General features: G+C 44.5%; 4 protein-coding genes across 4 annotated transcripts; 3 read left to right on the forward strand and 1 right to left on the reverse strand.

Annotated features, from left to right (window-relative positions):
• Positions 1-3,205: 3,205 nt before the first annotated feature.
• Positions 3,206-4,437, reverse strand: LOC127781393 (tuliposide A-converting enzyme b2, amyloplastic-like). Its single transcript, XM_052308337.1, has one exon. The coding sequence runs from the start codon at positions 4,344-4,346 to the stop codon at positions 3,345-3,347; it is 1,002 nt and encodes a 333-aa protein (XP_052164297.1). The 5' UTR covers positions 4,347-4,437; the 3' UTR covers positions 3,206-3,344.
• A 2,911-nt stretch (positions 4,438-7,348) lies between these two features.
• LOC127782775 (tuliposide A-converting enzyme 1, chloroplastic-like) lies at positions 7,349-8,738 on the forward strand. The gene has a single exon (XM_052310044.1). The coding sequence runs from the start codon at positions 7,572-7,574 to the stop codon at positions 8,532-8,534; it is 963 nt and encodes a 320-aa protein (XP_052166004.1). The 5' UTR covers positions 7,349-7,571; the 3' UTR covers positions 8,535-8,738.
• A 370-nt stretch (positions 8,739-9,108) lies between these two features.
• Positions 9,109-10,519, forward strand: LOC127781374 (probable carboxylesterase 12). The gene has a single exon (XM_052308320.1). The coding sequence runs from the start codon at positions 9,222-9,224 to the stop codon at positions 10,203-10,205; it is 984 nt and encodes a 327-aa protein (XP_052164280.1). The 5' UTR covers positions 9,109-9,221; the 3' UTR covers positions 10,206-10,519.
• A 5,278-nt stretch (positions 10,520-15,797) lies between these two features.
• LOC127782863 (uncharacterized) lies at positions 15,798-16,549 on the forward strand. Its single transcript, XM_052310140.1, has one exon. It carries the CDS (start codon positions 15,924-15,926, stop codon positions 16,242-16,244), a length of 321 nt encoding a protein of 106 aa, XP_052166100.1. The 5' UTR covers positions 15,798-15,923; the 3' UTR covers positions 16,245-16,549.
• Positions 16,550-23,754: the final 7,205 nt, after the last annotated feature.

Below are 23,754 nucleotides of genomic sequence, written 5' to 3' on the forward strand. Positions count from 1 at the left end.
TTGTCCTCTCTCTCTCTCTCTCTCTCATGTACGTACGTGTCCCTCCCCACACACGTATGTACGTACCGTCGTACCCTCACCAATTTTTCTTTCCGTTTACCCCCTTTATTTTTCTCACTTGAGATACCTTATAATATGTGTATATTACCTTCATTTTTTATGCTGTTGATTTTTGCGTATATATTTGATTTTAAAGATTAAACAAAAATATGTCATTATAATTTATTTTATTGTGATTTTACATTAATGACTTATGTTGGTTATGTTTTAGTGCAAAATACATTACAACTGATGACGTTGACATGAAATAAATAATTCCATAACAAATTTTTAAAAATATTTCACATCAGATTTATAGTTTCAAATATTGCTTAACAAATATAAATCGCTAATTGGAATCTACATGCAAATTAACAATGTATTTAGTCGTGTGTTTTTTCAAGTATATATGGTATAAATTTTAACTCGGGTGAGATTAAGATTCACAAATAGTTTTGGAATTTTCCTTTCTTCCTTGCACTCCTACCAACGCTTCTAGGCTGCCACATGTCCTACTAATAAATTAGAAAAAAAATCATACAAATATTAAGAAAAAAGGAAATCATATATCTATATATTTTCATTTAAATCGGTGGACCCATTATTTTTAACCGTTAGATCAAACTTAAAAAAGAACCAATACTTTCCACCTCCACCTCCCTCTCTGTACATCACAGATTGGATCAAACAATAAAAAAAACATATGTACCATGTCTCCTCAGGTACTTATATACATCCGTTTTTTTAATTTATTGGAACTATTATTAAATTTATTAATGAACCAAGAATATGGGATATATATTGCTCATATTATCATATATAACATTTGGACATACTACCTCCGTTTTTTAATATATGGCACTGTTGACTTTTTGATAAATGTTTGACCATTCGTCTTATTCAAAAAATTTTATAAATATATAAAAAAATTGAAGCTATTCTTAAATAAATTTTGACGATAAATTAAGTCATAAAAAATAAATGATAATTACATAATATTTCTAATAAGATAAATTATCAAACGTATAAAAAAACAACAGCATGATATATTAAAAAAAGGAAGGAGTAGAACCCTATGCTTTGCATGCCAACTAAATATCAATGGAACATTGTAAGAAATTGGAAATAAATTTATCATTGTAAACATTTACATGTATAAATTAGATAGATGGTGTGGAAGGAAATAAAAATTATAAATTCAATGACAGAAAATTATTGCTACACACACAATTCAAATACCACAAGTTGGTGACCATCTATAGGACTCAGCCAAGCACAACAAAAACTTGTAGAAATGGACGCCGCGTGCCGCCGACTTGCCCAACAGCAGCAGGTAGTTGCCGAGGTGTCATAGGTTTGCTAATGAAGATTGAAGATAATAACATCATTGCTGTCCAGGGAGCATTGAGATGTAAAGCTCTTGGAGCATGGCTTAGAATCGTGATTATCAAAGAAAATCTTAAAAATTGAACTCATTTAAACCGATTGTCCTATACTTTCTACTTTATAACCATTAGATTAGATTGATCTAAACAAATAAATAGGATCATAAGTGATCAAGTCCGACCTCTGCTCCTCCTTTACAAACCGACTCTGAATATTGTTCGATATGGCTACTAGCAAAAGGGTCTATTGATGTGCTGGTTGGTGGGAAATGCTAAGCTGGACTTTGGTCCCATGAGAATAGTCCAGCAATGGAAAGATGTTTTTTCTGTGTATGTGATTTGCCTAAAAAAAATATAAATATGCTTTTTGTCGACTCGCCCGGGGAAATATAGATGACTCGCCGTGGGAGAACGGGAGATACCATGCTGGCGCACTGTCGTCGCCACGAGGAGAGGTGAGACCAAGCTGTGGGGCACGCGCCTTGACGTGGTCTGCCTAAGGGCACACGACACCAGCATGGTGTCACCGACCTGCCAAGCGCGAGCGACCGACGTCCACTCACTGTTTAACCTGTCATATCTCTCTATACACGAATAATCGTCTCACTCTAATTAAAAATAAATAGATTGCTATGTCTAATACATTAGATGAAACACCTCAAAACTTATTACTGTCCTAAAATACGTAAAGACATCTACAGTATAGAAGAAAAAGTTTTACTAAGTTTGAAAACTAAAAAAAGATATGCTAAATATTTTTTAAAAAATAAACACATGGTAGAAAATAGATAGGAATCAACTTCTTTATTGTAATATACTACCTCCGTCCCAAAATATAACAACTTTTAGCTATGAATCTAGACACACAGTTGTCCAGATTCATAACTAAAAATACTTATATTTTAGAATGGATGGAGTAATATTTTTTAGTTTAAAATTTTATACGATGTAAGGGTAATTAGCATAAAATCGTAGCCAATGCCCAAACAAATACATATTAAAAAAGGAATCAAAAAATGTTTAGAAAAAATATTACCTGCAAATAAACCATCGTAATAAAAATACAAGCAATATTAAATAAGGTGCCCGCGTATGTGCGCGGGCTACTTTCCTAGTGTTTTTAAAAGATAAATAGTAAAATATACTTAACACTTTTAGATAGAGAGCACGATATAAAAATAGTGCTAATTAACGTTGCAGACTTGTGAAAAAGAGAAGTAAGAAAGACCTGAAACTTGATCTGATAATCAGATGGATCATGGATCATCCATTGATAATACCACCACTTGGACAGTGCGCGCAACTTTAGACGGACCAGGCTCAAAGTCCACGCAGCACTACCACCGGTGCCGGCCTACCTTGCAGCCGGCCGCTGCTACACCACAAATGCGTAGCAACCATTGCATCCATGACACGTTCGCCGCCGCCACCGATCTAGCCATCATCTAGCCCGCCGCCGCCGCCACCGTGAGTGCGTGCGTGCGTGCGTGACACACCTCACAAGACGGTCGTCGTTGCTCCGCGCGCTGCAGAGTAGTAATAGCCGGCCCTCTCGCGGCTGGTACCAGTGTACCACACTGTCCACTGCCTTTACTACGCCAACTCACTAGCTCGCGGCAAAAGGGTCCCTTTGTGGTAGTAGTACGTTTTAATTTACATGCGTTTTCCCCTTCCAAGTTTCACGGAGGTACGTAACGAAGTGTACATATGCAATTCTCAGTCGAAACACTGAAATCACACTCACACGTACGGATGTCGATCTGCCTCGATGAAGAAAGACAGAAAAAAATGGTAGTAACACTATAAGCTATATGTGGTTACTAGGAGTACTCATTACAGTATGGCTTTACTCGGGTGTGTAGCTGAGCTGCCACGTTGAAGATGGATCAGAATTCAGAGCTGCTGCTAGTGATGTGCTTGCTAGGTGTCGCGGTTAATGAACGCGGCGAGCGTGGCCATATGCATGGCTGCCTTGGGCGACTCGAGGTTGTTGAGGAAGTAGCAGTGGCCCTCGCCGGGCGTCACGTACAGCCGCGCCTCCCCGGGCCACCCGCTGCCACGGAGCGCGTCCACGTACGCGCGCTGCCACGGGCCGAGCCGGTCGAGGTCGGACACCGTCATCAGCACGCGGGAGGTGGCGAGGCGCCTCCACGACGCCGCCGGCAGCGCCATCGGGTTCACGTACGGGTGCTCCATCCCGTACCTCCCCGCGCAGATGAAACCCCACGCCCGCTGCGCCGTCGGGTCGACGTATTTCCCCAGGAAGTACGGGTCCAGCAGCGCCACGCCGCGGATCGTCGCGCCGCCGCCGTGCTGCCCCGCGCGCATCGCGAGGTTGTGCGCGATGTTGCCGCCGGCGCTGTCCCCGGCCACGAACAGGCGCGACGCGTCCCCGCGCCTCGCGAGCCACGAGTCCGCGCCGCGCTGCATGTCGGCGGCCACCCACCTGAGCACCGTCCACGCGTCGTCGTACGCCGCGGGGAGCGGGTGCTCGGGGGCCAGGCGGTAGTTCACCGACACCGCGATGGCGCCGGCCTTGGCGGCGAGCGCGTTGAGGTAGTTGTGGTACACCGGGTCGAACGCCGACTCGACGACGAACGCGCCGCCGTGGAAGTAGATGAGCACCGGGAGCCTCCCGCCCCGGTGCTTCGGCCGGTACAGCCGCACCGCGAGCCCCGTGCTCCGGTCGACGACCACGTCCTTGGACACCACCCCGGTGCGCACGTCCAGCGACGGCGCCACCACCGTCGTCCCCATCAGCCTCTGCACCCTGCCACTCCTGTACTGGATCAGAAACGGCGTGAAGTCGAACTTCACCTCCATGTTCGGGTCGGTCGCCGCCCTGCTCCGCAATGCCGACGCCACCGACGCACACATCGCCGCCGCCACTACCAGCAACGCGAACAGCGACCGCGACGCCATGGGCAGGCGGCAACGTACGTACAGAGCGAGTGAGAGACACCGAGAATGAGTGTTTCCGTGGTGAGCCAAGCGCTCGATGGGTGAAGCGTTTATATGGACATGGCACGGGATGATGTACGTGGCGCACGTAGTGTGGTGCGGCATCTTTTAACCGCTTCCACGGGAATCGAACCAGGGGCGATGTGTCCGGCTCGCACTCGCGAAACGGCTCGGGTTGGGTCAATGCGAGTGCACGCGCCACGCGCCGGTGGCCGTTTTCATCGCTAGTGGGGGCGCCACTCCACTGGATCGGTCGATGGATGGATCGCCATTAGTGGCGGCCCCTGTAGTGCTTAAGTGCGTGGGAGCCATCTACTTGTCGCAATCCCGAGCAGTAATTAAGCAAAGGGCCGTGTGTGCTTTGCTGCCTACGTACAACGACGTCCATGGAGATTACAGCCTTGTCGATACAGATACAGGCATACATATGCATACAGCGCCATTGATCACGGGAGAGATGGCGGCATTTGTGCCGATGTTGGTAGGATTATTGGGAGCCTTTTTGTGTGCTTGTGTAGTAGTAGGCGTCGTACTGGCGTTGCGCATGCAGTTCTAGATCCAGCATGGTAGCACTGGTCATTTAAGAGACCCGGGCCACTTCCTACCTGTAGTTTTTTTGTACCCGTTCGTCGTGCGACGGGGGCTTTGTTGCGTTGCATGATGAGATGCCGCCGGCGACACCCTTGTTGTGCAATCAATGGCGAGACGTCCTGCGTAATTACTGCATGCTGCTGCTACTGCTGCTACCATCACCTGCACAGTGCCCGTTTCGTCACACTGCCATTTACTGCTAACCGAAAGCAGCCGAGGAATGGCGCTTGTCCGTTACCGGGTTAAGCAGTACAGTGAACCGGCTGGCAGTCGTACTGTGGTAGTACTACGTGTGAGCTAGCTAAGCTCTCTCTTTTTACGTTTTTTTTTTTTTTTTGCTAGCATCTTGCCGTTGGAAACGGTAAATGATGTCCCACTAGGAGCAGATCGAAGAAGGCAAATGTGCAGTGCAGTGAAGAACTGGTGCGCACCTGACATACATGTCGTTGTAGCAGGCGGTTTGATGAGGGAGAGCTCAACGGAAACCAAACGTCCAAACCGTATGGAGAGCCCGATTCGGATCGGTGTAGATATGATGCGATGAACCGAACTTTCCGTTCGCGTGTTCAAGGGGATGGGAATGAATCTTCTTGGTTGGGATCGTCGATTTCCTCATCGGGAAACTGAAAGCCTCGACTAGTCCAACATGGCAACATGTCTGTTATCCGTGTTACCGTACCTTACTACCTTTCGTGGGTGTTGATTCGGTACACCACCATTTTTTTCTCTCCGAATTGTGTCCTTTGCCAATGAAGGCTTGACAAGAGAATGAACGGTTCTATGAATTGGGACAATCTATGAACCGTGTGATCCACTAGTACAATTTCAATTTGGGGTTGAAATACAAGCCGCAATAAAACGACGAATTTGGCAAAAAAAAATCAAATGAAAATTGGTAAATTAAGAACATGCAATGTTCAAAAGGCAATATTGGATGTGTGCTTACAGTGGATTGCGAATCAAGAATGAAATCTGGTTAATATGTTGCTCCATGTTCGATCGATGCTGAATGAACTTTAAAAGGTTTGATCGAAAATCAGTTGTTTTTTCTTGGAAATTGGAGAGATGCAAAATAAATTTTAGAAATGGCCTTGTAAATCATCGAGGCAAGGCACCGTACCGGACAATGGGGCCACTGACAATGTTGTTAGGAGTGGACGCGTGTGTGCGGTGGTTGTGGGCCGTAGCGGTCGCCGTCGACAGAAGGAAATCAATTCTAAGGCCCATACAGCAATGAGCAATCCATTGTCCACAAGCTTTAGCCCGAAAGGCTGAACCATTTAAGCAGCTCGGCTGTTCCAAAGCCCATTACAGGTTCCTGACCCGAATTTTAGTAACAAGGAATAAGTCTACGGCTCTCACCGGATGGCCTAATCAGCCAAAGGAAAAGCCAAAATTTAAATTTTCAAATTTAATTTTGAGATTGATTTTGAGATATTTTTAACGTATTTTCTTTTACAACATTGGCTTTTAAGTCACCAAGAACACATTTATAAAAGTGTCATCTACAAATTTATTTTTATTTCCTAATAAGCCAAATAATGGGGACCTAGTAGCCAACTGGCAAGGAATAAGACGACAACCGTTGCCGCGCCTTCACCCGTCCACCACCGGCCTCCGGTGGTCGTCCCCCTCCGCAAGCCTTCGCCATGGCCACCACTCGGCCTTTATCATCATCGTTGCTCAGCTTCCTCGTACCGACAGTAAGGGCCTATGAAGAGGTTTTCACTGACACATGGGCACTGAATTTATCATTTTTTTTCTTTTTTGCAAATATAATACCACTTCAACTTACCACGTCAACAAAACTACTTCCCAAACCATCGAAGTAGTCGATTTGCACTGAATTTCAATAATAGGAAATGTGTTATACTAGGTTTAACAGTTGCGATTCAACCGAGAACAAAAGATGAGAGAGGTCAAATAGACTTATTCCAATTGGCAAGCGGTGATTCGGCCCAGTAACACGGACCATCTTCTCTTGCACGGTAGGAGTTTGCTCTGTATTCTATTTCTGCAAGCGCAGACTAGTGCTCTGTTTGGAAGATTAGCTCAGGGCTAATTTTGAGAGCTAATGTTTAGTCATGAATTGGTAGGCTAAACATTAGCCTAAGATGGTATGTTTGGATCCATAGGCTAATTCAAGGCTAAAGGGTGGAGAGAGTAGAAAGAGAGGAGAGAGAAGGAGAGAGAGAGAGCTGCTTTTTATGGTTCTCACACAAAATTAGCCCCATTAGCATTTCTTGGAGGGGCTAATGTTTTGAGGGGAGCTAATTCACATTAGCTCAAAATTAGCCCACATTTTAGATTCTTAAGAGCTAATTTAAGGCTAAAAAGTGAGAGCTAAACATTAGCCCATAGAACCAAACAGAGTGTCCATGTGGAGAGCACGAGGCCACCCACTCCAAACAAAAAAACGTTATCCTGCCGTCCCACGCAGGCCAAGTCAAACCGTTGAATCGCCAGACTAGGAAAAGTTGAAATACTCCGCCACGTCCCACGTACGCGCGGTGACCGACGCGACGCTGCGTTGCTCGCCGAGACGCCGACCACCCGCCGAAGTTGCACCACCACCACCGTCGCCGGCACGCGCAGATGGGAGAGCCCGACGAAGAGATCACGTTCGAGTTCCTGTCGCTGATCCGGTGCTACAGGAGCGGCCGCGTCGACCGCCTCCTCCCGGACACCCGCGTCCCGCGCTCCGTCGACGCCGCCACCGGCGTCGCCTCCCGCGACGTCACCATCGACCCGGCCACCGGCCTGTGGGCGCGCCTCTACCTCCCCGACCTCGACGGCGGCGAGAGGAAGCTGCTGCCCGTCGTCGTGTACCTCCACGGCGGTGGCCTCGTCGTCGGCTCCGCCGCGGACGCGCTCGAGCACGGGTTCGCCAACCGTCTCTGCGCGCGGGCGCGCGCCCTCGTGGTGTCCGTCGACTACCGCCTCGCGCCCGAGCACCCCGTCCCCGCCTGCTACGACGACGCGTGGTCCGCGCTGCAGTGGGCCGTCACCGCCGCGAGCGCCGACCCGTGGCTCCGCGACCACGGCGACAGGGAGCGCGTCTTCGTGCTCGGGTACAGCGCCGGCGGCAACATCGCCCACAACGTCACCCTCCGCGCCGGGGCCGAGGAGCTCCCCGGCGGCGCGCGCGTCAAGGGGATGGCGCTGCTGCACCCGTACTTCATGGCGGCCAAGAAGGCCGACGGCGAGGTGAAGAACGCGTGGCTGAGGGGCAAGCTGGAGGAGATGTGGGCGTTGGCGTGCGGCGGCGGCCGGACCACGGCGGGGCTGGACGACCCGCGGATCAACCCGGTGGCCGACGGCGCGCCGAGCCTGCGCCGGCTCGGCTGCGACCGCGTCCTGGTCTGCCTCGCCGACGACGAGCTGGAGGTCCGGGGCAAGGATTACTACGACGGGTTGCTGGAGAGCGGGTGGGCAGAGGACGCCGCCGAGCTGCTTGTCTCCGGCGAGGATCACGAGTACGTCCACCGCGATCCCGACAGCGCCAAGGCCGTGGTTGTGATGGACCGGCTAGCCGCGCTCTTTGGCGGGAAAAATTAGAACAGCAATTAATCACATTCTAGTGACCTGCAATGTTGTTGATGAATGCTGGAGTTTTGTTGCATTCTGAGCTGTTTGAGCTCACAAAAAATAAGAAGAAATGAAGAGAGAAAAACATGTTGTGCTGTGCACGTTCCACCTTCAGTAATCAGCGGTATTATGGAGTTGAATAAAATGGAACAAGTTGTTTCTTGTTTGACTTATTATGAGCTTTATTTGCTCATGGAGCAGAACCAAGGGAATCTTGCACATGAGCTCCCTCTATTCTATTTGCTGCATTCTCAAGAAACAGCGACTCCTCACTGCTAACCATGTTAGTATATTCTTTGGATCAAGCTTCGGAATGAAGGAAACGTTGAGAAAAGAAAAGATTTAAGAATGGAAAAAAAGTCACCCTTGTACGAATGAATCTCATCTGACCAAATTTACCCCCCAAACCGATAAAATTTCTGGGCGAATTGGTCAGAATTTCACAGCTCTTCCAAGTTGTAATCATTTTAAAATGGTTTTTAGTAGCAGTAATCCCATTAATTGGAAGATTTGAACAGCGACTTGGCAACTACTGGTAGATTTGGTATATACACTTGACGAAACCCAAAGTCTAACACGCGCCCCTCCTCTTGCGTTCTCGCCTCGGTCTCCAACTCTGCAACCACCGCCGTCTCTTCTCCAGATCTCCACCGCGCCATGGACGCCGCACCCACCGCGCCGCCGGCGGCGTCGGCCGACGACGAGATCGTGTACGAGTCGATGCCCTGCATCCGCATCTACAAGAACCGCGTGGAGCGCTACTTCGGCTCCGAGTTCGTCGCCGCGTCCACCGACGCCGCCACCGGCGTCGCCTCCCACGACCGCGTCATCTCCTCCAACGTCTCCGCGCGCCTCTACCTCCCCCGCCTCGACGACTCCGCCGCCGCCAAGGCCAAGCTCCCCGTGCTCGTCTACTACCACGGCGGCGGGTTCTGCCTCGGCTCGGCCTTCAACCCCACGTTCCACGCCTACTTCAACACCTTCGCCGCGCTCGCCAACGCCCTCGTCGTCTCCGTCGAGTACCGCCTCGCGCCGGAGCACCCCGTCCCGGCGGCCTACGCGGACTCGTGGGAGGCGCTCGCGTGGGTCGCCGGACACGCCGCGGGGGATGGCGACGAGGCGTGGCTCGTCGACCACGCCGACTTCTCCCGCCTCTACCTCGGCGGCGAGAGCGCCGGCTCCAACATCGCGCACCACATGGCGATGCGGGTGGCCGAGGAGGGGCTCCCCCACGGCGCCAAGATCCGGGGCCTCGTCATGATCCACCCCTACTTCCTCGGCACTCACAGGGTGGCCTCCGACGACCTGGACCCCGCCGTGCGCGAGAGCCTCGGGAGCCTGTGGCGCGTCATGTGCCCGGCCACCACGGGCGAGGACGACCCGCTCATCAACCCGCTCGTGGACGGCGCGCCGGCGCTCGACGCGCTGGCGTGCGACCGCGTGCTCGTGTGCATCGGCGAGGGCGACGTGCTCCGCGACCGCGGCCGCGCCTACTACGACCGGCTCACGTCGAGCGGGTGGCGCGGCGAGGCGGAGATATGGCAGGCGCCGGAGAAGGGACACACGTTCCACCTCCTCGAGCCGCACTGCGACGCGGCCATCGCGCAGGACAAGGTCATCAGTGGCTTCCTCAACCGTTGACTCGCCGTCGCCGGCGATGACACCGTCGTCGTCGGAATCGGAGATTACCAAGATTAGCATCGGTTCATACCCAGAATAACTGCAGCTACGTCGCCGACGGATGCCGCTGCCGCGCCATACTTACTACTCCACTACTACATTTTACATTTTGGATTCAGGATTGTGTTGCATCTTTTGCAATTGGGTGCATGGATGGAAGGAAATCGCCATTGATTTAGGTGAGGGTATTGTTGTATCAGGAAGTTGGGGGAGATAAATGATAATACTACAGTCATAGACTTCATACAGATGAAATTATACTGCTTTGTTTGACACATTGATTCATTTTCTTTGGAACTCCAGTGAAAGCATTGTTCTTAACTCTTTGCATCAAAGAATTACTTGCTTATACTCTTCCAAAAGAATGATTGCGCGATTCTGTATTTCCGCTGATCATATATTTGTCAACTGATGACCTCACATGGAGTGATGCCCTCCATCAAATTCTTTCCCTGCCTTCCATCAATTCCTTTTCCTATCATCATCCTTTGATGATACTAATAGGCAGTTCTTTGAAATTAAAATACTTGCTGGACGCATGAATTCTTTGATTTTTTTTTTGAATCATTTTGGCAGATTATTGCCGTTCATCAAAGAATTGATTGTTAACTCTTACAAAAAAAGGCTCTATTCATGCATTTGTCAAGGATGGTGCACACACATTGATTCATTTTCTTTGGAACTCCAATCAAGCATTGTTCTTAACTATTTGCATCAAAGAATTACTTGCTTACTCTTCCAAAATAACAATTGCGCGATTCTGTATTTCCGCTGATCATATGTTTGTCAACTAGGATGGCCTCTGATGGAGAGACCCCCTCCATCAAATTCTTTCCCTACCTTCCATCAATTCCTTTTCCTATCTTCATCCTTTGATGATACTATTAGGCAGTTCTTTGAAATTAAAATACTTGCTGGACACATGAATTCTTTGATTTTTTGGAATCATTTTGGCAGATTAGTGCCGTTCATCAAAGAATTGATTGTTAACTCTTACAAAAAAAAGGGCTATATTCATGCATTTGTCAACTAGGACGGCGCACATGGAGTGGTGCCCTCTCCTTCATCAATTTCTTTTCTTATTATCATCATTAGATAATAAGCATTTCTTTGAAATTATTTATACTTGTTGGAATCATGAATTATTTGCCTTTTATGAAGCATTGTCATCAATGTAAATACCTTGCATCAAAGAATTGCTTTACTCATAAAAGGTTGCTCTGCTAATGCATTTCTGAAACTAGGCTGACTCACATGGAGAGATGCCCTCTATCAGTTTATTTTCATATTATCACGCTTTGATAATAAGTAATTATTTGAAATTATTTATAGTTGCTGACCACATGAATTCATTCCCTTTTATGAAGCATTATTGTAAAATGCAGTATCATGCATCAAAGAATTGCTTGTTTAATTACCCTTACAATTTTCTTTTGCTCTTCTGTTCATACATTTGTCAACTAGGGGGCCTCATATGTAGAGATGCCCTCTGTCAAGTTCTTCTCATATCTGCACTTTGATACTAATAAGCAATTATTTGAAATTATACTTGTCCGGCACATGAATTCTTTGCCTTTTAGGAAACATTGCTGCAAACTTAGTACCTTGCATCAAAGAATTGCTTGTTTACACTGACAAATTACAATTGCTCAGTGCAGCTGCATACATTTGTCAACTAGTCCGGCTAACATGGAGAGATGCCCTCTATCAGTTTCTTTTCTTATTGTCATCCTTTGACAATCTCTTTTGGGTTCCATGTTGCCTCATGCGACTTTGCCATATTAGGCCTTTTTCGGTGGAAGAGGAGTCAATGGCTGAGAAAAATGTTTTAATTTTTCTTTTCAGTTCCATTTTTAAAACTAAACCGTTTCCTTTTCAGCTCCAAAGATGCTAGTAAAAGACATGATAGCTAGTATAAAATTCTCTTCAGCTACTGCATTCCTTTTCTCTTCATGGGCTCCATTTGATATCAGACGCCATCCTGCTCTCGGATTTGGCCCACTTTACATGTCACTGTCAAACTCACTCTCTTCAGTCTTCACCAAGCGACTCTTGCAGCGCTGAGATGGCCACTCATGGTCACTGTTCAGTTCTGATGAGTTTTTTCAAGACGAAATTTTCATTTCTTTAGATGTTATTTATTGAGTGAAACTTTTCTTTTCTGCAACTTTAAGGGATATGTGCCCTGCCAAAAAAAAATGTATTGGTACAGTCTGAATCTGCAATTTTTCATTCAAAGCAATTGCTCTGTTAACCTCTCATTCGTCAGACACACTAAGGATTCTTAGTTCAATGTAGAAAAACTAAAGTTTATTGCGATGATTTGTAAAGCCTTCCTTAGTGAGCCCAACCATGAAGATTGATCCTACACTTTTCCCCGACAAGAAACGGACACATCTAAATCTGCCACCAAACAAATTTGCAGCAAATGATCACCACTGAGTAGGTGTACTTGTTGGTTTTAGAATACAATTATTCTTTCTTTCAACAAATACGTGTATTTTAAAATTGAGGAGACAAAGGCAATTGGCCAAGGAATCAAAGTACCTTTTCTTGATGGTAGGAAACTTATGTATCTATCAGGCAGGAGCTTACACAAGGTACTGCCGTTGATAGCCAATGATCGTTTCAACAGAGTCTTTTAAAAAGATTTTTTTGGCAGATTTGTGCAATGATTAAAAGACGATATATACTAAACCATGTAAGGCTAATTTCCTTGGCCAGTCAAAAAATGATTATTTTGATGGACGGAGCAGAATGGAAGTAAAACTTGGATAAAAATTAACCATTTTTACGTGACATAGAGATTAACTCAAATTAAGGGACCACCTATGGCACAACCAAGGAGATATATTCCTTCATTCTACCGTACTACTCTTTCTATTTTCTGCGAAGATGTGAATCATGTTATTCTCGAATGCATTGCAATTTTAACGAGTATTTTCTGTCAAGTTGCAAAACAGAAAAAGCACTAGCTCAGTAATCTATAGTATCTACACAAGAATCATCGTTGCCACTGGGTCACGGAACATCTGTAAATTAAAAATAACAGTGTATCTACCGTATTATTAAATCAAGGGAATCACCACGTTCATTAGGATTATAAATTTACTAGGTTACTTAAGAAAGAGAGAAATATCAGCCACATTAATCTGATGAGTCTAAATTGTAAGGGTGTTGATTGGCCAAACATTGTTAAAGTATTGCTATGATTGTATAAAAATGCAATTGTATTTTCAAAGACATATGATTAGTATATAAAATATAATTGTAATCTTGATTAAACTATAAACCTTGCATAATTAGTTGGGTGGAAAATTCAACTAGTTTCACTGAAATATTTGCTCAAAGTATACAATTAGGTGGCCTCTAGCGCATATTAGAATTTTGTGGAGCACAATGTGAGCATGGGGAACACTTTCTTATTGAGGCACCCATTTTGGGCATACAATGATTTAAAACTTGTTAGAGAGTGCTAATGTGGTTTCTGATTATTTGGAAATACATATATCTTAAAGAACCTTTTTATGGTACAAGTTACACACAATTTTATATGTTTTGTTTTCTTCTCTTAGGCTCCATGTGCTATCACGGTGGATTATGATAATCCCGTTTGGAGCATTTGCTTTTGGATGTATCGATGTTTGGAAAAATAATTTTATATAAGGGATAAATTGTTATTACACGTCCACGAACTACTAGCTAGGTTTGTCTTAAAAAACAACTATTACCGATGAAATTGGACATTTTACACCCACAACTATCAAACTAGCCAAAAATAGCCCCCTTAAGTGCAATATAACCTGGTTTTACAGTTTTGACATCCAAAATATAAATTTACTTACATTTAGCTATTCTTTTTACATCTCTTACTTACTATAGGTGTCATACAAGTAAGATGATAAATTATTTAGAATATAAAATCATTAAATTAAGAGCCGCACTACGGTACTCTCTACTGGTAGTAGAAAATAATTTGAACCGTTGATCTCATTTGATCAAAGGGTTTAGATATATTTATATTACTACCCTAGTTAGCAATAGTAGAAATGTTGAGGGGCATTATTATAAAAAAAAATAGGTGTGGAGGGGTATAATCGTTATTTAACTGTGACTAAACCCTTTTTTACTTCTTTTTTGGCTTTTTTTGATGGAATATGAGCGATACCAGTGTAATAGATGACCACATACCGATCTAGCCGGGAAAAAACATAAATGATAAAGTTACCCCTTATCATTGTATTAATAAATCACTGATTTACCCTTAATACTAATGGTAGTACTATACTACCAGTAGAAAGTACTGAAGCATCACTAATTATAATAAATCATCCTTAGAACCAGTTTGTACTGCCTTGGGCAGTACTTTGCCTTGTTCTGATAGTTAAGGGCTATAAAATATTCGGTTTCGGGTGTTCTGTAGATAAACCTGATAGTTGTAATGGTCAGAGGGTGTAACAAATGTCAAACAATTATGAGTGATATTATAGTCATATAAAGCCTTTTATCTAACTATAATTAAATTAATAGAACAAGTTACAATGATTATAAATGTTCATTTTCATTTACACACAAATTAAAAAAAAATCGACACGAGGTAGCACAAGTGCACAACACAACAACCCAAACTAAAAGGCCGTCTAACATAAGGTACAAGTACAACTGTTTCTCATATCTTTCTATACTCTCTCCGTACCATTACCAAAAAGGATACAATTGTAGCATTTAAAAGATAAATTAACAGGGAATTAAATGACCTAGATGTCCTTTATTAAATGAGGGAGTAGCATTGAGGTAAAAAAAAAATCCACGAACTGATACATGGAGTTACAATAGCCTCGCTCAATCGGGAGATTTGCAATAATGACACTACAAACATTAATCTTTGCTATAATGACACTGGACCCACATTTCATAGACACAGATGGGCCCATTTTTCATCCACTCGGAGTGTCAAAACAGCAAAGCCCCAATGTTTGCAGTCCCAATATTGCAATTTTCTCCGCTCAATATTGCTTACAATATTGCCCATTTGTCATCCGCTCAATATTGCTTACAAGAAAAGGCCAAAAATGCATTTGATATCAATTACTCTGTCCATCCCAAAATACAACAACCCAGCACCAGGGGCAAAGCCAGGTGTGGGGTAGCTTGGGCTTGAGCCCCATACCTGGCAGAAAAAATATATACAAGGAATGTGCTAATTTTCTTATTAAAATTTATTCAAGAAGTTCGTAATCTAGTGATTAAGCCCTACTCTTGGCATAATCCTGGCTCCGCCTCTGCCTAGTACTACATTAGACACCGCATAATAATACGAATCTAGATATGCTGATTTGTGATACTCAACTTCATGGACGTGCTGATGAACGGAGATAGTTTCTGACCATGCCACTACCACATACCCATAGTGGTAGTACCCCATGTGAAAAACTGGGGCTCTGATTGGCACTTCGTCGTACACTGCGGCATATAAACCACAGCACCTCTCTCGATCTCCCTCTATAAATAGTGGTGAGCACTGAGGATGCACTTCACAGCAAACCCCGGGAAACTTCAGAAAAACACCAGGAGTAGAGCCTTCAGTTTCATAGCTAGCTAGCTAGCTAGTGATCCCTTTAGCTAAGATAGCTAGATACTAAGCTCTCTCTTCGTCTCACTCTCCATTAACATTCTGACATGGCTGGACACAAGGTGGTATTCTGCACTTGCATTCTGATCTTCATCGTCGTCGTCATCTCAGGCCAGGCCGAAGCCCGGCGGCTGGCGGCGGTGGCCAACGGCAATGAGGATGCCGTCGCCGTGGAAGGTGACGGGAGCTTCAGAGCAGTGCAAGAAACTGCTTCTTCTGCGTCGACTGATCATGCAGCTGCAGGTCGAGGCGGCGGCGGCGCCGCCGCCGCCGTACAAGGAAGCATGCCAATGACGACGACGGACTCCCGCCCTACTGCTCCCGGGAACAGCCCCGGCATAGGCAACAAGGGGAAGATCAACAACTAGCAGCTCTCGATCGTATGCGTTCCTGTTTAATTAAGGCTTTTAATTAAGCATTTAAGCTCTATAGCTGGTGATCGATCGATTGTGTGTTGCCGATCAGCTAGCTCCTTAGCATCTACGTATACTTGGTGCATGCTGTGTTCAGTTTCTACTTCTGAATTTGCCTCTAGTTTTTCGCGTCATTTTGATTTGATTTGCTCCAAGCATCGAACTAAGCTCGATGTTGTGTGAACTTCTGTCGATCAGTATGTGTACTGTGTTGACTGTTTGTACTGTTAAGCACTTAAGCAATGTTGATTATTCAATAAAGTTGTGAGCGGTTGCAGCTTCTATGCCACTGCATATCGGTATATATATCTATATATCTCTACAGTTTTAATTCTTGGATGACATTTGCTTTTACCACTCAAGCAGATAGGAGTAAAGGATCGAAAATACTATACTTGCACAGGAAGAGCAGTCTATAACGGTTCAAATTAAACGACAATTTCTCTAACGATTTGTTAGTTATAAACTGATAAAGAATAAGGGTTAAGCTAGTGATTACTGCGGGGAATCTTACTGATAGACATGGTTAAAATTTAAGCATACAAATTAATTGTAAGGATCAAAAGTTGGGGTCATTCTTGGCTTCTTGCGACATATATATGTATGTAAAACATGTTCATATATAGTACTATGGTTTATGTGGAGAGTTCTTGGCAAAGTGGGCTTTGGAGATGAGAGAAAATGGGAGGACCAACCAATGACGTCGCGTCTAGCACTCTGCTTTCCAGTTCTCTTTATAAAACTGCATTGAATAATAAAACAATACTGAATATAACAAGACGTACACTGATATCCCTAGAGATAACTTATTTGTATTTCCCCATTTTGATCAGTTCAAGCAAAGAAAAAAGTTCAGGAATCTGTACACAACAAAAGTTAAGGTTTCCTGTGGGTCCTCGACAAAAAAAATAACAAAATCAAGGACGGTACATTTCCCTTGAAAATTTGAGGGAATATAACGGTTGGCTACGTGCCCACTCAAAAGATGTCACGTTGCTTAAATTATTCTGCATGCATGCAATGGTCGTCTAAAATTAAGGCTATGCTTGAGAGTTGAGACAAACACGAAAGAAAAGTGTCATTCGTTTTCTGCACGCACATTTTTTTGAATGGTTAAACAATGTACATTTTTGTGAAAAATTCTATAGAATAGTTGCTTTAAAAATCATGCATATTAATATATTTTCAGGTTTAAAATAATTAATACCTAATTCGTTATGTTTTAATAGTTCATCTCGATTTGTATATCTTTTTAAGAGTAATTCTACAGTTCTTAAGGAAGTATCGTGAGGTACTAAAGATTTAGTGTAAAATTTGGTACCTCTTGGTATCTAGGTACTATAAGGTACTAAATTTACAGTAGAAAAAGTGGTACCTCATGGTACCTCCTCAAGTACTGTAAAATTACTCTCTTTTTAATCTTCTCATTTTCCCTTCTCTCAAAACTGTTTAAACAAAGATTCGGCTAAACCTGAGACACCTATCCACGAACTGACTCCGTTAACCGTTGCGTTGGATTTTTTTTTTTTAACGATTCGGCACGTAGATGTGCCCATACATTGAATATAGCAGGGAAAAAAACTTTATAAAGCTATAGCTTTACAGCTTTACACAGAAAAAAAAAAGGAAAGCTAATTAAGGGATATGATGTGGTGTTGATATAGTTTTGTGCTACGGTTGATAGCGTCATGCTCCTATTTTGCGTCACCTGCAGATAGTGGAAGTGATCAGTGATGGGCTTACGTTTTGGTTCACTCGGCTAGGATAAGGATCGGACCTAATTAACCAATTGCAATTTTGACCTACGTTAAGCTACGCTTAGCTTGCAGAGTTGCAGCCTTGCACTGTCCGGGCGAAGACCCATATTTGACATTTGACAGCTCGCGGACATCTGCCTACCTCTGCAATTCCCTCTCAATCACTAAAAATTTGTTTCTGAGGCATTAGAAATCTACCGCTTTCGCTATCATGACTACTTCGACGATGCATTGAAGATGCAGTGCTCTCTGAGCTGAGAGATTGGAAAGATGGAAAGGAGTGGCCGCTAATAGTAGATTAGATGGAAAGCAATTCTCTCTTTCTCTTGGCCGGTTTGTATCAAATGTAACTTGAAATGCAAAATTCAGGTGGGGAAGCACCTCTCCTACCTCGATGACATATTAAAAATAACTAATGGATTGATCATGCATGATAAAATTATATCCAACCTTTTTAAGTTTTTGCCTCAAGCCTCGGCTATGGTTTAGGCTGTCCTGGTCTTGATCCACAGCTGGTTGGGAAGTCCATCGAAGGTTTGAAATCTATATTACAAGGATAGAAAATAAATGTGGTTACTTAACAACAGTATTGGCCTTAATTGCTTGGCAAACAACATAAGTTGGTTTTAACCGATGATAGCATGAATCTAGCTATTTATCTTATTATTTGAATCTACATTGAACCTATAGCCGATTGATCAAAACCCTATTAACATTAGCTGGCCTCGCTACATCACACCAGCCTATTGGCCGATCGACTCCTTGATCTTATACGATTTGTCTAGCTATCTTGTTAGTTGCAGGATCAAACTAACTGACACGCCCAGAACCTGATTGATAGAACCTGCACTAGAGCTAAGCAGATCTCTCAGGCCTTTGTGTGCGACGGATTTCACGTCAACATCGGGTCAAGGAGCTATCTGCTGGAGCTTAGCCATCCCACGTTTGGTTCCAGTTGGACACTTGTTTTCTTGCCAATTTTTCTCTCTTAATAATAGATGTTAAGCGTGCGTTTGGTTGACGGTCAAGATTGGATGGGATATGGCGAACCATATTTTGCTGGATATGGCGATCCATTTTTTTATTTGGTTGAGTGGATATGGTGATTCGGTTTTTTGTTTAGTTATAGGGAGGAATGTGGATTTGGTGATCTATTTTTTTTGTTTGATTAGAGGGGGTAGGATGGATGAATGGTTGTAATTACCCCTTTATTAGAGGTGGCAAGTACTCCTTCAATTCACCAAAACCACAAAATTATAAATCTAATACAAACAAAAAAAATCTAAAGAGAAATGAAAAATCACAAAGAAATAAAAAGAGGAAAGGGGAAAAAATGAGAAAAAGGAAAAGAAAGAGGTCATCCTCCCTCTTCTCGTCGGCCGTCGGCTTGCTTCTCTTGCCAGCCGCTGGCCCGTCTCCTCACTCGGCCGGCACGTCTCCTCGCTTGCCAGCCGCTATCACGCTCGGCAGCCGCCACCTCGTCTTCTCGAGGCCTTGTTCGGGCGGCAGAACCCCCAGTGCTGCCTCACCGGATCTACCACCTCCAGATCCCGACGAGGAGGAGCCCGGGAAGCGGCGTTGGTCCAGATCCGCCATGTCCTCTTCCCACTGCCGTCGCCCCCTCTTCCCCCTCGCTATCACCTTCGGCCTCCAGGCTCGCCGCCACACTCGCATCTAGTGCCGCCTGCCGAGCTCGTCGCCATGCTCGCATCCCGTGCAGCCGTCGTCGTCGTGCTCGTCGTTCGAACTGGCCACCGCCTCACTCACTTGCGTGGTGAGGGGTGACGTGACCCACCTCGGTCGCTCGCCCAGGCGCTCGAGCAGCTGCGTCTGGGCAAAACGGTCGGATTCCTCCATCCAACATCTAAGGGAGAATATTCCCCTCCCGACCGCCCTATGCCACCCCGCCCACCAACCAAACACCCATAAAAAAAGAGGCCACCATGTCCTATCCACCCCCTCCCCCATCCAAACACACTCTAGTCCCTCGTTATAGGGGTGGGTAGAAAAAGACTGAACCTAAAGACCGAACCGAAAAGATAGAGACCGAGACCGAAAAGATAGAGACCGAGGAACTCGGTCATCAATTTAGTTCTAGGTAGTGAAAGACCGAATTTTATTCGGTCAATTCGGTTAGTCTTATCGGTTAACCGAATATACTGAAAAGACCGAATTAACAAAAAAAATATCTAAATGCAACCTACAATCCATTAAGTTCAATAGGATTAAACTCTAATTTTCACATCCCTACTTCTTCTAGGCATGAAACTAATAAGTGTCTTTACTCATACGTGCTTACGAATTTTTTTTTGTGATTTTTGTGTTGAAAATTTTCCATGTTATTTCTTTGCATATATGAAAATGCTGTTGAATTTCGGTCAGGACCGAGACCGAGACCGAATTTTTCGGTCCTGATATTTTTGCATTGAAATTCGGTCTTCACTTTTCAAAGACCGAAATGACCGAAAGACCGAAGACCGAGACCGAAATTTTCGGTCAGACCGAATGCCCACCCCTACCTCCTTAATACCTCACGTTTTATATAAAAGCCAGTGGAAACATGGGAAAATTAATATTATTTGGTTCACATTGTCTCAAAGTTATAAGGTCCAAAGATTGTTTCACAAAGATTAAGGTTCAAGAAAAAGTTTTACAACACGTCTTATTAAATAAAATGTAGTTAGGAGTGGGAGGTTGATTTTAGGATAGGAATAAATTTGACTGGGAATAAATTTAAAAATATAATTGAATTATATATACAACCTGATAAGGTTCTATTTCCATAAATACAATTGCAATTTGTATATATAAAACAGATTTCAAAAGAATATAATTTGTATACAGCCCATCAATTTGTATATATACTAGCAAAAACCCGTGCGTTGCAACAGATTATTCAAAATAGCCAAAAAAATATTCTTGGTTGAAACAAAATTCTTTGTCTTAAAAGACAAAAAGAAAAAAAAATGCTATAGTTAGTCTTTAGTTCAGATTGATGAGTCCATCTGTGTTATCAAAATGCATTTAACATATAATTGTAAAATATGAAATCATCAATAAATTGTGTTGTCCGTCTCATTTTAAACTACAATAAGAACCTAAAAAGTTTGTAAGTTTTTGTAATCAAGATTGCAAGAAGCAAATCAATAGAAAATTAAGAACTGTCTTATAGAGAAGAGTAACTTAAAAAACTACTCCTACACAACTACTCCACACCAGTACAGGAAAAAGCTGATAAAACACTCGTAAGTCATAACTCATATTAATATTATGATCCACATGTCAGCAGTGGTGGTGGTGGTGGTGGTTGGCAGACTCACCACTGCCATCATCACTGTCTGTCTTTTATTAGTAGTATAGAAACAACAGATTTTTATCCATTTATATCGTTATAACCTCAATATTTCATGATGCAAATCTTTTTGAGTGCTGATTTATAGGTCGTAGAATGAACGTGAAAGTTCCTTCTCGATCTCGGTTAACAATGTATACATACATAGAATCATAGATAGAGGCATGGGATGGTATACAGGGGCAGAGCGGGAGAACTTAGGCTTGAGCCTTAGACTTGCTCCAAAACTCCATATAAATCTTTTAGAAATCGTATAGAAATTTTTAACTAAAATTATCAAATTCGGTTGTAGGCTTAACAATTTTTTTGGGGCTCTGTCACTGAAAATACATACATACATAGACTAATTAACAATTTTTCTGGGGCTCTGTCACGTTGTTGTTTTTTCCCCTGAAACCAAGAGATTCATGTTAATCAGGGTAAGACTTGAAAGAGTGAAACCTAGGTACGACGTGCCGATGGCCGGATCATCAGCACATGGCCGATCTTACACACTCTGCAAGCAGGCACATGTACAGAATAATGCGTGCACGTCCCTCTGACACGCTCGATCGATCGATCTACCGATGATCCTGATTCCCGATAAGATTCGGTGCACTTCCGCATCCAGAACCGATCCGTGTACGTGAGATCCCCGATCCCGAGTTCCCCAACTGCGAACTTGGCTAGCCGCTAGCTCTCTGCTCCACCGCTATCTCCCCCCCGGCTTGATCACCTTTTTCCCCATGCGCCACCATTCCACTGAACTACACTGAAGATTCCTGCCAACTTCCGCTGTATAATTCCTCAGGATATTCTCTGTTGCGCCGGGGTCCTGGCCGTCCTCCTCTCCATCGGCGTACGTCCTCGCGATCCAGCACACATTCGGTGGTGGCCACCGTTTCGGCGTCGTGGGCGGCGCCGGCGCCGCCCACTGGGTTGTCCTCCCTCGGCCATCGATTGATTGGGCGTTTGGGCGTGCAAGCGTGCATGCCGCCACCGCCACCTCCCGTCGGTCCCGCGTCTTGGAGCTGCGCCGACTGACGCGCTATCACGGTTCCAACACATGAAAAACGTATATTTTTCTAGAGAACTGCTAGACCACGGCATCCCGTTAAAACGGGATAGATTATGATGGGTTAATAACGAGTCATTGCCCCCACCAACCGCGTCCATGTGTCCCCACGCGTCTGCATCGTTCACTAATACCCCTCACGTGTCTGCTACTCCCCCACGTGTCCATGCACTGGCATCAGGTCCCTGTCTAGTACCAATCTGGTACCAATATCTGATAGGATACTTGATACCTGATGTACCAGATCTAGTACTATGATATCAGACTTGATATTTGGGGTACCAAACCTGGTATGCACTGTCAGGTACCAAATCTGGTACCAGTGTTTGATCCGATACTTGATACCTGAGGTGGGTACCAAACCTGGTACGCACTGTCATGTACCAAATCTGGTACCAGTGTTTGATCCGATACTTGATACGTGAGGTATCAGATCTGGTTGATACGTGAGGTACCAGATCTAGTACCATAGGTATCAGATCAAATGCTTGGGGTACCGTTTGATCCGATACTTGATACATGAGGTATCATATCTGGTTGATATTTAAGGTACCAGATCTAGTACCATATGTATCAGATCAGATGCTTGGGGTACCGTTTGATCCGATACTTGATACCTGAGGTATCATATCTGGTTGATACCTAAGGTACCAGATCTAGTACCATAGGTATCAGATCAGACGCTTGGGGTACCAAATCTGGTACCCATGGTACTAAGGTTAGTGGTACCTGGGTCTGATACCCATGACGTATCAAGACCAGTAGTTATATATTAGGCCTGGTACTAAAAAAAGTATCAAACCATGGTACCTAGCGGTATCATCTGGTACCAAACAAGTCATCTTCTTCTTCCTCTCCCTAATACGTTGTATCCCAATTAGCCGTTGATCCCTAGGCATGAAATAAAAGCAACAATCAAAAAAGAAAGATTGTGAATAGGTGCAGGCAACAAACTAGTAGAAAATCCATACACTCATCTTCCTCCTCCTTGTGGACATCTAGCCCCATGCAGCCTCTGCTGCTGCTGCACTCCTGTCGGCTTCTCGAGGACGGTGTTGATGGCCAGCTCAAATAGGGTGTTACGATCGACGTGGCAAGCGAACAGCTCCGGATGGCTAGTGGCTCGTGGGTGCACAGAGGGGGACACGGAGGAATCAGCGTGCGCGTAATAGGTGGTGGATGACGTTGCGTTGATCTTTAGTCTATCCCATTAGGACGGTATTCCGTTTTATAGATTTTCTGATTTTTCTATAAATATTTTCGAAAAACTTCTGGCCGGGAGCGATGGGAGAAGAGAGGCAT

The sequence above is a fragment of the Oryza glaberrima genome, chromosome 8 (genome assembly GCF_000147395.1).
Source record: "Oryza glaberrima chromosome 8, OglaRS2, whole genome shotgun sequence".
Classification (NCBI taxonomy): domain Eukaryota; kingdom Viridiplantae; phylum Streptophyta; class Magnoliopsida; order Poales; family Poaceae; genus Oryza; species Oryza glaberrima.